The sequence below is a fragment of the Cololabis saira genome, chromosome 9, assembly GCF_033807715.1.
Source record: "Cololabis saira isolate AMF1-May2022 chromosome 9, fColSai1.1, whole genome shotgun sequence".
Lineage (NCBI taxonomy): Eukaryota > Metazoa > Chordata > Actinopteri > Beloniformes > Belonidae > Cololabis > Cololabis saira.
In genome coordinates, this window is record NC_084595.1 from 44,046,393 (window position 1) to 44,059,044 (window position 12,652).

The following is a 12,652-nucleotide window of genomic DNA, read 5'->3' on the forward strand; positions in this document are numbered from 1 at the left end:
CAGAAGACGCACGGTCCTTCCTTGAGCCAGCAATAGTGCATACATGTTATTTATATACAACTTATGTTCTTTTATTTTTTTAACAATAAAGTTGCCATTTGTGAACATTCAGTGTTGTTATTTCTTTACAGTTAACATGATTCATTTGTCTTGTAACATAAGAAATGAAATGAGGAATAGGAGTAAATAACTGTGGTGTACCTGTTTAGAATTCAATTAAATCTTCCTGTGTGAAGACGAGGTGACCCGGTCGGGTAACTAAAGGCTGATTTATGGTTCTGCGTTACACCAATGCAGAGCCTACGGCGTAGGGTACGCGTCGATTTAACGCAGAACCGTAAATCAGGCTTTAAGATCCGTTTACACCGTGTAACTGCATGCGAGCGTCCGACTATCGCGTCGAGCTGCGTGACATCGGACGCTCTCTGTCCACACTGAAACCGTTAAACTCTCTCTGTCCACACTGAAACCGTTAAACTCTCTCTGTCCACACTGAAACCGTTAAACTCGCAAAAATAGAAAATAATAGAAAATAAAGTAATGGAATTGATTTTGTCACCGAAGCTTCTCGCATGGGACACGCTTTGTGTACGGAGCCGCTGCTCTTCTGCCCGGAGAGGCTTTATTCCCTCCCCTGCTACACATCATTCAAGCAGCCAATCAGCACAGAGCCTCAAATCATAGCCCCTCCCATCAGAATCCAGCATAGAAAATGAGGTTAGAAGCGGTAAAACTAGAGACATGGCCCACAGGCTGAATTTCTGATTTATGTAGAAAAAACAAGCTTTAGATTGTTTTTAAGACATTCAAGGCCTGTTTAAAATATACATTAAATGCCATAATAAGTCCCCTTTAAGTAATTATCCAACAACATGTAAGCTGTACACTCAAACTATAAAAAAAGATTATCATACGCTAAAATGTCATACTATGGATTTGTTTTTTGTAACATCAATCACTAACCAATATCTGGTTAGTGGTCGATGCAAGTAGCAGAATTAGATACTGATATCAGACTGTACTAGTCCTAATTGTGGCCTCTGTAATGCAGACAGGTCGTAGTCATGGTGACCAGAGATCTCAAACGTTCCACTTATGTTTTCTGTAAACAACAGAGACTTTGAGTTTGGTGTTTGTACGCCAAAACCTCCAGACACAGAGACAGTTTCTTCCCCCAAGCTGTTGCTCTCATAACTCATGGAGTCTCAGGGCAATCAATCACTGTGCAGCAATAATAATAATACTAATAATTAAAGCTGCAAGCAGCGATGATCGGGCCCTCGCACGTGCAATTTTCACCAATAAAGGTCAAGGACTCAAAACCCAGTCCGATGCAACCACCCATGACACTCTATGTCAAACCATTAAAATAATATGGCAGAAAATAGGAACTATCAGATATCGACCAATCAGAAGAAGAGGCGGGGCTAATTTGCACCAATTATGGTCAAGGAGTCAAAACCATGTCCGATGACACCACCCACGAGTCTTTATGTCAAACCATTCAAAAGTTATGGCAGAAAGTAGGAACTATCAAATATGGACCAATCAGATGAAGGGGGGGTGCACTTTTTGGCGTCTATCGTCGCCACGGTAACGCTTTTGGCACGTTTAGGGGGGCAAAAAAAAAGGCCCTCATTTCATCGAAAGAAAAACTAGGAAAATAAAAACGAGAAGTCCTACAGATACAATAGGGCCTTCGCACTGTCAGTGCTCGGGCCCTAATAACAACCACCATCATATGCTGTAACAATGCACCTTTTAATAACCATGACTACTAGGGGTGGGCAAAAATATTGATACGGCAATATATCGCGATACATAGTCTCCCGATACGATATCGATATTCAATGTATGTATCGCGATATATTGCCATATATTGAGACACTGCATTTTATTTTGAGTATTTTGTATCTAAAAGTAATGCACACACTGCACTTTTCATTGTGTTTCAGTGTGTTTTTTCATGCAAATATGTTGCATAATTAAAATGGAAAGTTTGATTTACATTGTTTTGACTCAGTCTGTCCAATGCATTATCACTAACATCTGATGTACATACAACTTGGATTTTAAGATGTGTAATACATTTTTTAATTTTTCGGTGAACTATGTAGAATATCGCGATATATCGGATAATCGGGATATCGCAATTTGTATCGTATCGTGGCTCAAGTATCGTGATGCGTATCGTATCGTGAGGTCCTTCCCAATACCCACCCCTAATGACTACCTCATACTGCTGCACCTTTCACTTTTTTTAAAAATTGTATATGTTAATAAGAGCTGTCATTTGCCTTTTGTCTATTTACTGTATAGTGAGTGAAAATAACTGAGTCAAATTCCATGTCTTGTTTGACCTGACTTGGCCAAACAAACGTGATTCTGATTCTGATATTATTAACCAGGAGAAAATAAACCGTGCAGAAACATCAGTGATGTCTGGACTCTTCCCCATCATGACATCAGTGTTCATTACTATGTATTTTCGCCAGCTGGGAGCCTTTCAGCCGCACCGAGGATGCTGCTGAGCTGCTTCTGGTGTCAGGGACATCCGTGAGGATGCACGATGCACCTTCACATCTGTGCGATCGCTCGTCAACACCGTGAACCAGTAGATGCGTCTCCGTCCATCATGACCAGCTCCTGCAGCTGCTGCAGCTGCTCCGGTCTCCTGCCTCGGTTACCGGGGGATCGTGGGCGATCCCACGCCCCTCCCCCAGCGCAAACAACGGCAGCAGCACAGACAGACAGACAGACAGACAGACCCCCGTCCTGTATTCACGGCCCACTCCCGCATGTAGCGTCACAGGAACTAAAGGCTGATTTATGGTTCCGCGTCACACCAACGCAGGGCTTACGCCGTAGGGTACGCGTCGACGCACACCGCTCTGCGTCGATTTAACGCAGAACCATAAATCAGTCTTTACACCAACGCAGAGCCTATACGGCGTAGGCTCTGCGTCGATTTAACGCAGAACCATAATTCAGGCTTAAAACACAAACCTAACGAGCATCTTTTACCTGTACTGGGCGGCGGCTCCGTGGGTGAAACCGAAGTAGTTGCCGGTAGCCATCTTGGCCTCCTCACCGAGCCGGCTGGGCACTGCGGAGGACAGGGGTGACCGTTAGCCGCGGGCTGGGGGCCGGGACCGGGGAACCGGGGATAGTGGGGACCCGGGGACCGGGCTGGGCTCTCCCCCCGGACCGGAGAACCCCTCCACCAGCCCGCTCATACTCACCATAGGTGAAGGACACGACTGGACAGATGGGAATCATTGGTGTGTGTGTTGTGGTCGAGGCCTGAGAGCTGCACCAGCCGCTGCTTCACATGGCCTACCCGGACATGACGTCAGCCGAGAGGCGGGGGAGGGAGGGAGGGGGGCGCGCGGCCCCGCGGTGCGCGGCCCCGCGGTTCACAACAAGGCTGCAGCTGCATTATTTAGAACCAAAGGGCCAAAATTAAATAAATAAATAAATACATAATTAATTAATTAAATGTTTCATTAGCCGAAGGCTCTAGACCCCGTGGTGGACAGACATGCTGGACGGACAGTCAGGCTGGCTGAGGACGCAGATCTGAGAGAGCGGGTGGTGAAACTGATGCACAGGAGGGCAGAAAGGGATGGGGAGCGAGGTTATGGATGGTCTTAAACACCAAGAGGAGGATTTTGTAGTTGACACGGTGTTTGATGGGAAGCCAGTGGAGTTGGTGTAGAACAAGAGTGATGTGACTGATGGACGGTGTTCTGGTGATGATTCAATTCAATTCAATTCAATTCAATTCAATTCAATTCAACTCTAACACACTAAAGTTTACACTACCTAGAGATTTACTAACACTAACTAGAGGTTTACTAAACACTAACTATAGGCTTTACTAAACAGAAAGGTTTTAAGTTTAGTTTTAAAGGTGGAGGTGGTGTCAGCCTCCTTAACCCAGATTGGAAGTTGGTTCCAAAGTAATGGTGCCTGATAGCAGAACGCCCGCCCTCCAAATCTACATTTAGAGTTGATGGTCCGGGCACCAGCGTTCTGGACCAGCTCTCTGCTGGACCTGAAAGCAGATCGTTTAGTAGGAAGCCGTTTTAGGTCCAAGTCACACCTAAAAAAGAAGTGAATACCTCCTTATTCAATGAAGATGTAACGCGGGATGTGAAAGCATGAACTGTTTTCATTCTTCAAATCGATCTTACTGTTTAGAGGTTTGGGGAAATACGTATAAAAGTTCATTGCAACCACTATTCATACTGCAGAAAAGAGCCATCAGGATAATTCATAATGCTGGTTTTCGTGAACACACTAATTTATTATTCTTAGATAGATAGATAGATAGATATATAGATAGATAGATAGATAGATAGATAGATAGATAGATAGATAGATAGATAGATAGATAGATAGATAGATAGATAGATAGATAGATAGATAGAGCAGATGGAGATAATATAGAGATAGTATGGTGTGAATAAGTATATTTATATAGATATTTATATGGGCATGTGTGTACAAATATATAGAAATACTCAACTAGACCAGACCACAGTTTGTGAGGACAGGAGCCCGTGTGTCTGACACGGTGGTCTGCAGCACAGGAGCTCCACAGGGGACCGTCCTGGCCCCCCTCCTCTTCACCGTCTACACAGCTGACTTCACCCACCACACAACAACCTGCCACCTCCAGAAGTTCTCGGACGACGGAGACGAGACGGAGTACCGAGAACTGAACAACAGATTCGTGGACTGGTGCCAGCGGAACCGCCTCCAGATTAACTCTGGACATACGAAGGAGCTGGTGGCGGACTTCCGCCGGCGCAAAGTCCCCCCCCTCGCCGGTGAACATCAAGGGAACGGACATAGAGATTGTGGACTCTTATAAGTACCTGGGTGTTCACCTGAACAATAAACTGGACTGGACTGTAAACACCCAGGCCCTATACAAAAAGGGCCAAAGCCGACTCCACCTGCTGCGCAGACTGAGGTCCTTTGGAGTGAGGGACGGCCTCCTGAGGACCTTCTATGACTCTGTGGTGGCGTCGGCCATCTTCTACGAGGTGGTCTCCTGGAACAGCAGCATCACAGCAGCAGAGAGGAAGAGACTGGACAAGCTGGTGAGGAAAGCCGGCTCTGTCCTGGGCTGCAGTCTGGACCGGGTGGAGGTGGTGGGGGAGAGGAGGATGGTGGCTAAGCTTTCCTCCATCATGGACAATGTCCCCACCCCCTTCATGAGACTGTCAGAGACCTGGAGAGCTCCATTAGAGACCGGCTTCATCACCCACGATGCACCACCGAGAGGCATCGCAGGTCCTTCCTCCCCGCTGCATCAGACTGTACAACCAGGCCTGCTCTCAGTAGCCAGTGGACAATAATATGACAATAAGATGTGCAATAATATAAGAGCCAATCTGCCAATCTACCTCACAACACTCCACCTGCTTTTCTGCACTGTTTAACTGTATATACTGTTCATATCCTGTGTTTATACATATTTTATACGTATCTTTTTGTATTTTTTATATATTTTTTATTTCTGACTTTTCAGTCTTTTTACCCCTCCCCTATATGTGTGTACTGCTGACAACAAATAAGTTTCCCCACCGAGGGAGAAAATAAAGGATATCTTATCTTATCTTATCTTAACTATGTGTAGGTAAGTGTGTGAGTACAGTGTGTGAGTATAATTATAGTATAGTTAGTTATTATAAATACGTGTTAATAAATGATTACTGAATGGGGGTAGGATTAAATAAGTTTACACTTCTTCCTACTCCTTTTTGCACATGTAAACTAAGATATTAAAGGAGCTTGAGGCTGGATTTATGAAAAAAAATTGTATACGTTTTAATTTTTCTAGTAATAATGTCAGATGAAGCGTTCCAAACCAAAAAGAGTGAGCCCTCTAGTATATCTGTCCGTTGCCTTGAACAGGCTGTGTGCTGCAAAATGTGCTGCAAGGCTGGGGCCGCTTTTCCCGCGCTGCCCTGCGGATGTACTAGAGAGTCTCATTTCTTAAAAGGAGCCTCATGCTCCTTTAAGTGTTAAAGTATGAAATTATTTGTTTGTTGTTTTTTTTTGTTTGCTTTGTTTTGTTTTCTTATCTTCTCTTTTAATTGTTGTCTTTTACATGTACAAAATAAAAATAAAAAAAATCAAATCCAGACGTTTCCCCCGGGACGGCCGCCAGGGGGCAGCATCATGGGCAGCATGGCTCCACTGCGCTGCACGGCGGCGGCAGAAGAAGAAGTCCCGGCGTGCACCAGTGTTTACGTCCGACATTATCCAATCCGAGTGTGGATGAGTTGATCCCGGTTCCTCTGCTCAGTAAAAGTTCTTCCCGTCCAGGATGAGCGGCATGAGGCTGATCCTGTCCTCCTCGGCGCTCATCGCCTGCGCGGGGCTCGGGTACGGGATGTGGTCCATGATCTCCCCCGGAGAGGAGCGGAGGAAGGAGATGCTCAAGGTGAGACCCGGAACCTGCACCGGTGTTCTGACAAGTTCTGCTGCTTTCACAAAACATGCTCCCTAATGGTTTTCTACCTTTGTAGAGCTACAATTGTACTGTGTTTTACTCCCTAAACCACTTCCTTTCCCCCAAGTGGTCCTTGTCTCATGTGTTCTTAATGTCCTGCCTGGTTAAATAAAGGCCAATGACTGAATGAATATCAAATAAAGCGATAGAATTGGGTTTTTTTTCTTTATCGAATAATGTTCACAAAGTCTAATGCAATTCATGTCATAGGTCGTGTATTTTGATGGATCAAATACTCAACATCCTATATTATCAATTTTACATCGTGCAAGAAATGATGGGCAAAAATTAGAAATGGGCTATCTTTAAAAATGAATGACATTCCAAATTTAGAAATCGTTAACATTATTTTTTATATCGATACAATTGATAAAACAGTGTCCTTCTTGGTTAATGTAATTCTTTTACTGGCTAAATATCACATACATTTTTGTAAGTGGAGAAAAATGAAGCCCTCTGTCCAATTTTTTATAAATGATTTCAAAAGTTTTTTTGTTTCTTTAAAAAATTATTAAGTCAAATAATTCAGCAAAAAAAATATTAACCGATATATCAAAGTCTCTTTCTGAAATGTCGATGCTATTTGCTTTAAAATGCCTTACTGTTCCTTTGTTTTAATTTTACTTGTCTATCTTAATTTTTGTTTATATGTCTCTTGTTCATGATACCTCCAAATTGTTCTTTTTTCTCTACTAGCAAAAAAGAAAAGAAATGATTGGCAATCAAACATTGAAAATCGACTGTGCGCATGCGCAGAACAACAAAGTCGCATTTGTCGGCAGGTAGCGAGGATAGGCAGAACACCGGTGTTCTACCGAGTTGTCCTACCTCCGTGAATCGTCCTCCGTAGGATGAAATGACATCCTTCTCTGCCGAGGTGTCCAATCATCCTACCTGATGATATCTATGTGGAAGCACATAGATATCAGGTAGCACGATTTGGCAGATGAAAATACCCCGTCAAATCATGTGGTCACATACACGCATGCGGATAGAACTGCCTGTATCTCACCTTGTTGTGTTTCAATACATTTTCAAACTACATATATCTATTTTTTATCACTAATTTCTTTTTGAAAAGAAGTAAAATGCACATTCCAAGGAAGTATCATAAAGAAAAGGTTTATAAGTTTAATATTCATCAGATTTTCAGATTAATCTGAATGCAGCAGTAGTCTCGATGTGAGAAATCAACCTGTGCATAAAAGGTGTATATCAGTGGATAGGAGGGGTGGGGTAGTAGTTGGGGGTTGGGGTAAAATGAAGATGCAGTAGAAGATCAGCAACCTTGTTAAAGGAAGCTGGAATTGTGATTGGGGCATTTCTTCATATACAGCTGATCGGTAGGACGATTCCGTGTTGTTTTTGTCAAGGCGATGCTGGTGACTCGTGACTCGACTGTGCGCATGCGCAGTGACGCAGGACGTAGGACATTCGACGGGTAGGATAATTTGACAGAAACCGGTGTTCTGTCAATCCTTGCTACCTGCCGAGAAATGCTACTTTGTGGTTCTGCGCATGCGCACAGTCGATTTTCAAAGTTTGATTGCCACGCCAATCATTTCTTGCACGATGTAAAATTGATAATATGGGATGTTGAATATTTGATTCTTCAAAAAAACACTACCCATTACATGAATTGCATTACACTTTGTGAACATTATACGATAAAGAGGAAAAAAAAACCCCTATGATATTGCTTTATTTGATATTCATTCAGTCATTGGCCTTTATTTAACCAGGTCATTAAGAACCTGTTCGTATTTACAATGACGGCCTGGCAAGCGACAAGGACCACTTGGGGGGAAAAGAAGTGGTTTAGGGAGTAAAACACAGTAAAATTGTAGCTCTACAAAGGTAGAAAACCATTAGGGATCAAAAAATGTACAGTATGACCAGTCAGGAAAATCTCTGCAACATGATGTTAGAGACATCAGGCTCTACATAGTTCAAGTAGGGCTCCCAAACTTTATAGAATTGGTCTATTTTTGAATGTAATTTACATGTCAGGTTCTCTAATGACACCAGATCCAACACCACTCTTCGCCAGCCTTTAACAGTTGGTAATTTTTCATTGATCCAGTGCAATAAAATATTCCTCCTTGCTGCATAAGTAAGAATACAATACAGCCTCCAATATCTTTTCTATTTCAGATAGCACATTAGACCAATACACTTGCAGTTTATACCACGACCAAAAACAATGAGTTAGGATTGCCTAAATTTCTATCTTGCATTTAAGGCACGTGGGTGAGAGAGTAGGATTGAAGTGATGTCTACGGTTGGGGGATATGTGCATTCTGTGTATAATTTTTAATTGTATTGCTTGGGCGCAATTGGAAACCTAAATTGATTTAGCCTGTCTCCATACATCCTTCCATTCTTCATCATCAATTATAATGTTTAGCTCCTTCTCCCATGTGCCTTTAAGCTTGTCCAACCCAACCGGGGTGTGAAACACAGAGCTTTATAAAATAGGCTTACAGATATCTCTCTTCCTGTTAAAAATAATAATTTCTCAACAGGAAGAGCTTTCATGGTTCTCAACTAATGTAGTACTGTGCAAGATATAATGCCTTATCTGTAAATAAGGAAAGAAGTCATGTCTGGGGATCGAATATTTCTCTATCATTTGTTCAAATGTCATAACCATATTATCAGAGAGTAAATCCCTCAGTCTATGACAGCAGTCGGTAACCCGCGGCTCTAGAGCCGCATGTGGCTCTTTAGCACCGCCCTAGTGAACTTTTTCAGAAATGTTTGACCTTTTTTTCTTCTTTTTTTCCTCTTTTTTTTCTCTTTTTTTCTCTTTTTCTTCCTTTTTCCTTTCCTTTTTAATCTCGACATTTCGACTTTTTTCACGAAATTCTGACTTTTTCCTCGACATTTCGACTTTGTTCTCAACATTTCGACTTTTTTCTCGACATTTTGACTTTTTTCTCAAGATTGTACTTCAACATTAATCTTGTCATTTCAACTTTTTTTGCGAAATTTCAACTTTTTTATTGACATTTCGACTTTTTTTCTCGAAAATTTCGACTTTTTTCTCAACATTTCGACTTTTTTCTCAACATTTCGACTTTCGCCATCTCCCTTCATTCTAAGGCTTATACAAGACTTTTCATTTTTTGCGGCTCCAGACATATTTGTTTTTTGTGTTTTTGGACTAATATGGCTCTTTCAACATTTTGGGTTGCAGACTGCTTTTCTATGAACCCCACTGTTTAAAACCAACATCCACCATCCCAGGCTGGAAATCAGAAACTATAGTTATTAATATAAAGTAGCCATCTATCTGGTATGTTCTCAGCTAATCTCGTAGTCTTTACTTGTCCACGGCCTGGAACAACCACAGACGTGCGTCCTCCTCGTCCTTCAGCCAGGACCAGAAGTGGGTGTTTTTCAGGGGTGGACTGGGTGCGTCCTGTGTGATTAATTCCTGGTTGCTGTGTGTGTCCCCCCGGCCACCAGAATCTGCCTGAATCCAACCCGGTGCGGATGGAGGAGACCCGGCAGAGGAACGCCATGGTGATGCAGGTGCTGAAGGAGGCTGCAGAGACCGGCGATAACCTGGCCCGAGGATACAGCGGCCCGGCCAAGTGACGCGGCTGCAGGGCCGGCCGAGGGCTCGCCCGAGGGCTGAACCGAGGGCCTCAGGCCCTGAGCGCCGCCCACATGCAGGCTTCACGTGTTTGCTCTCATGAACATGGACTTTGTGTTGTTCTACATGGATTCTGTTGTCTAATGTGGTGCTCTCAACCTGTATTTTCCTCCGATCGTTAAATTAAAATTTTATAAAGAGGATATAATCTCATTCCTGGTTGTGTCAAATCAGTGGTTGCCTTGCAATAAGGTGGTGTAGCGAGCCCAGACCAGCAGCAAGACCATCACAACTGTCAAATGGACAGCAGACTGGACTGGAGACGCACCACTGGTGCTGGGCACACTTTACTTCCTGAGTAATACTGGGTACAAAGTGAAACCTGCATGTTACTCTATACAAAAATCAAATTTTCTATAATAATAATAATAATTAAAAAAAAAATATATGATAACAGATTTAGTCATAACACAGCTTAAAATAGGGTTATTACATTATTTATTGCATTTTCAAATGTTGATGCCTAAATTGTCCTCCTGTGTTTTAATGACCCTTTAAAATATGTAAAAATAGGTGTCTGTACATACACCCTCTAGACCAGGGCTCGGCAACCCAACATGTTTTAGAGCCATATTGGACCAAAAACACAAAAAACAAATATGTCTGGAGCCGCAAAAAATGAAAAGTCTTGTATAAGCCTTAGAATGAAGGCAACAAATGCTGCATGTTTCTATATTAGTTAGAACTGGGGGCAGATTATTTTTTTCATTATGCACTTCGAGAGAAAACTCGGAAAAAAGTTGAAATGTCGAGAAAAAAAGTTGAAATGTCGAGATTAAAAAGAGAAAAAGGAAAAAAAGAAAGAAAAAAAAGGTCAAACATTTTTGAAAAAGCTCCAGGAGCCACTACGGCAGCGCCAAAGAGCCACATGCGGCTCTAGAGCCGCGGGTTGCCTTGCCCTGGTCTAGATAGATCTAGATCTTCTAACACCCTGACCTGCAGCCCCCCTGACCCCTCAGGGTCTGCTGTCTACACCTGTTTCTATAGTTTTCTCTGTAGTCCACCAACTAACCAGGTACCAGTCACATCGTCCTCGTACGTCCAACTCTTAGTTCCCCATGTAACAGACTTATTTACATATGTGTGTATTTTCTTTCTTTAAAAAAAAACAACAACTTTTCATTCCAAGTTTATCTCATCTGAAAACAATATTATTCCCAATCAAATTCCATTGAACTAAATTCAGTTCTGTGATCGTCTCATGACCGGTCCAAGTTGCCTCTCATTGAAAAGGATTTCTAGTGTTTGTGTGATTTGTGGGATCTGGTTTTTCAACCGGGGCTTTTTCTGGGACATGTTGAGCTCCATATATTTGTATTTCTGGCACTGCTCATCCAGCTTTCACATCAAATCAAACTTTATTTAAATAGCACTTTTCTTACAACAGTAGCGCAAAGTGCTTTACATCATCAAATCAACATTTAACATAGAAAAACTCACACACTCATGGTTTAAAACACACACGGGGTCATTTTTACAACACATCCTCACTTTAATACCCACCCAGCACACATAACCCCCCCACATACACATCAAAACACAATCACAAACATCATAAATACCTGGCTTGACGCTGAGGTGAGGACCCCCCACCAAAGACCAATGAGGGCATCACCATGGTAACGCCCAGGTCACCACAGCCAGGACTCCACAGTGACCCCGACCAGGGCCATCGCCACGGCAACGACCCCACAGGTCAAGTAGGCGGAGTCTCGGTGTGGAAGATCCCCATGAGGAAAAAAAGCACTAGAGTTAAAAAGTAAAAACGACATTAAAATAAACCCCTCTCCAGAGCGGGGTGTGGTTGTAGATGGGGAGCGACTATGTGTTGTCTCAGATTTTAAATACCTCAGGGTTGTCATTGATAGTAATCTTACATTTAAAGAACATATCAAAAAGGTTTCTAAGAGCATCAAATTCAATCTGGCAAACTTTAGACATGTTCGCAGTTGCATGTCAACCAAACTGCACTAATGTACATGCACTCAATGATCTTCTCCCATATAACGTACTGCTTGACAACCTGGTCTCAAGCTAGTAACACTGCACTTAAACCACTGCTTTCCTTATATAAAAAAATATTAAGGTACTGGACAAGAAATCCAATGACTATCATCACTGTCATATTTTATTGAAATATAAGTTGTTACATCTGGAAAATCTCATCAAATACTCACACTTATGTCTAATGTATAAACTCATTCATGGACTTGCTCCCCCTGTACTGAACCAGTTTATAAAGGAGCAGCTAGATGAGATTGTGTGGTCCAGTTTAGGAAAAGTGCTTTTAGCCAGTCTGCATTTTCTATCAGGGCTGCTCGTGAGTGGAACTTCATACCAACTGAGATTAGAAACCAATCAAATTATGCTTCTTTTAAATTTTATCTAAAAAGGTGTTTAATTAGTGGCCAAGGCTGTCAACATTACATTTTCCTGCTTGCTGCCCTGCCTGTCGGTGTTTG

The 12,652-nt window shown here is 42.5% G+C and overlaps 2 protein-coding genes across 4 annotated transcripts in view; one reads left to right on the forward strand and one right to left on the reverse strand.

Annotated features, from left to right (window-relative positions):
* The window catches only part of zfr (zinc finger RNA binding protein), a 44,787-nt gene extending 41,425 nt beyond the window's left edge, over positions 1–3,362 (reverse strand). For all 3 annotated transcript variants that reach the window (XM_061729651.1, XM_061729650.1, XM_061729652.1), the window contains exons 1-2: positions 3,243–3,362; positions 3,025–3,106 (exon numbers count right to left, since the gene is read on the reverse strand). In XM_061729651.1, the coding sequence (XP_061585635.1) occupies positions 3,025–3,106; positions 3,243–3,279 (119 nt within the window). In that variant the 5' untranslated portion in view covers positions 3,280–3,362. The remainder of the gene's footprint in view (positions 1–3,024; positions 3,107–3,242) is intronic.
* Positions 3,363–6,250: 2,888 nt separating this feature from the next.
* On the forward strand, positions 6,251–10,343 carry LOC133451208 (ubiquinol-cytochrome-c reductase complex assembly factor 3). The gene is made up of 2 exons (XM_061730175.1): positions 6,251–6,460; positions 10,001–10,343. Exons 1-2 carry the CDS (start codon positions 6,344–6,346, stop codon positions 10,130–10,132), a joined length of 249 nt encoding a protein of 82 aa, XP_061586159.1. The 5' UTR covers positions 6,251–6,343; the 3' UTR covers positions 10,133–10,343.
* The last annotated feature ends 2,309 nt before the right edge of the window (positions 10,344–12,652 follow it).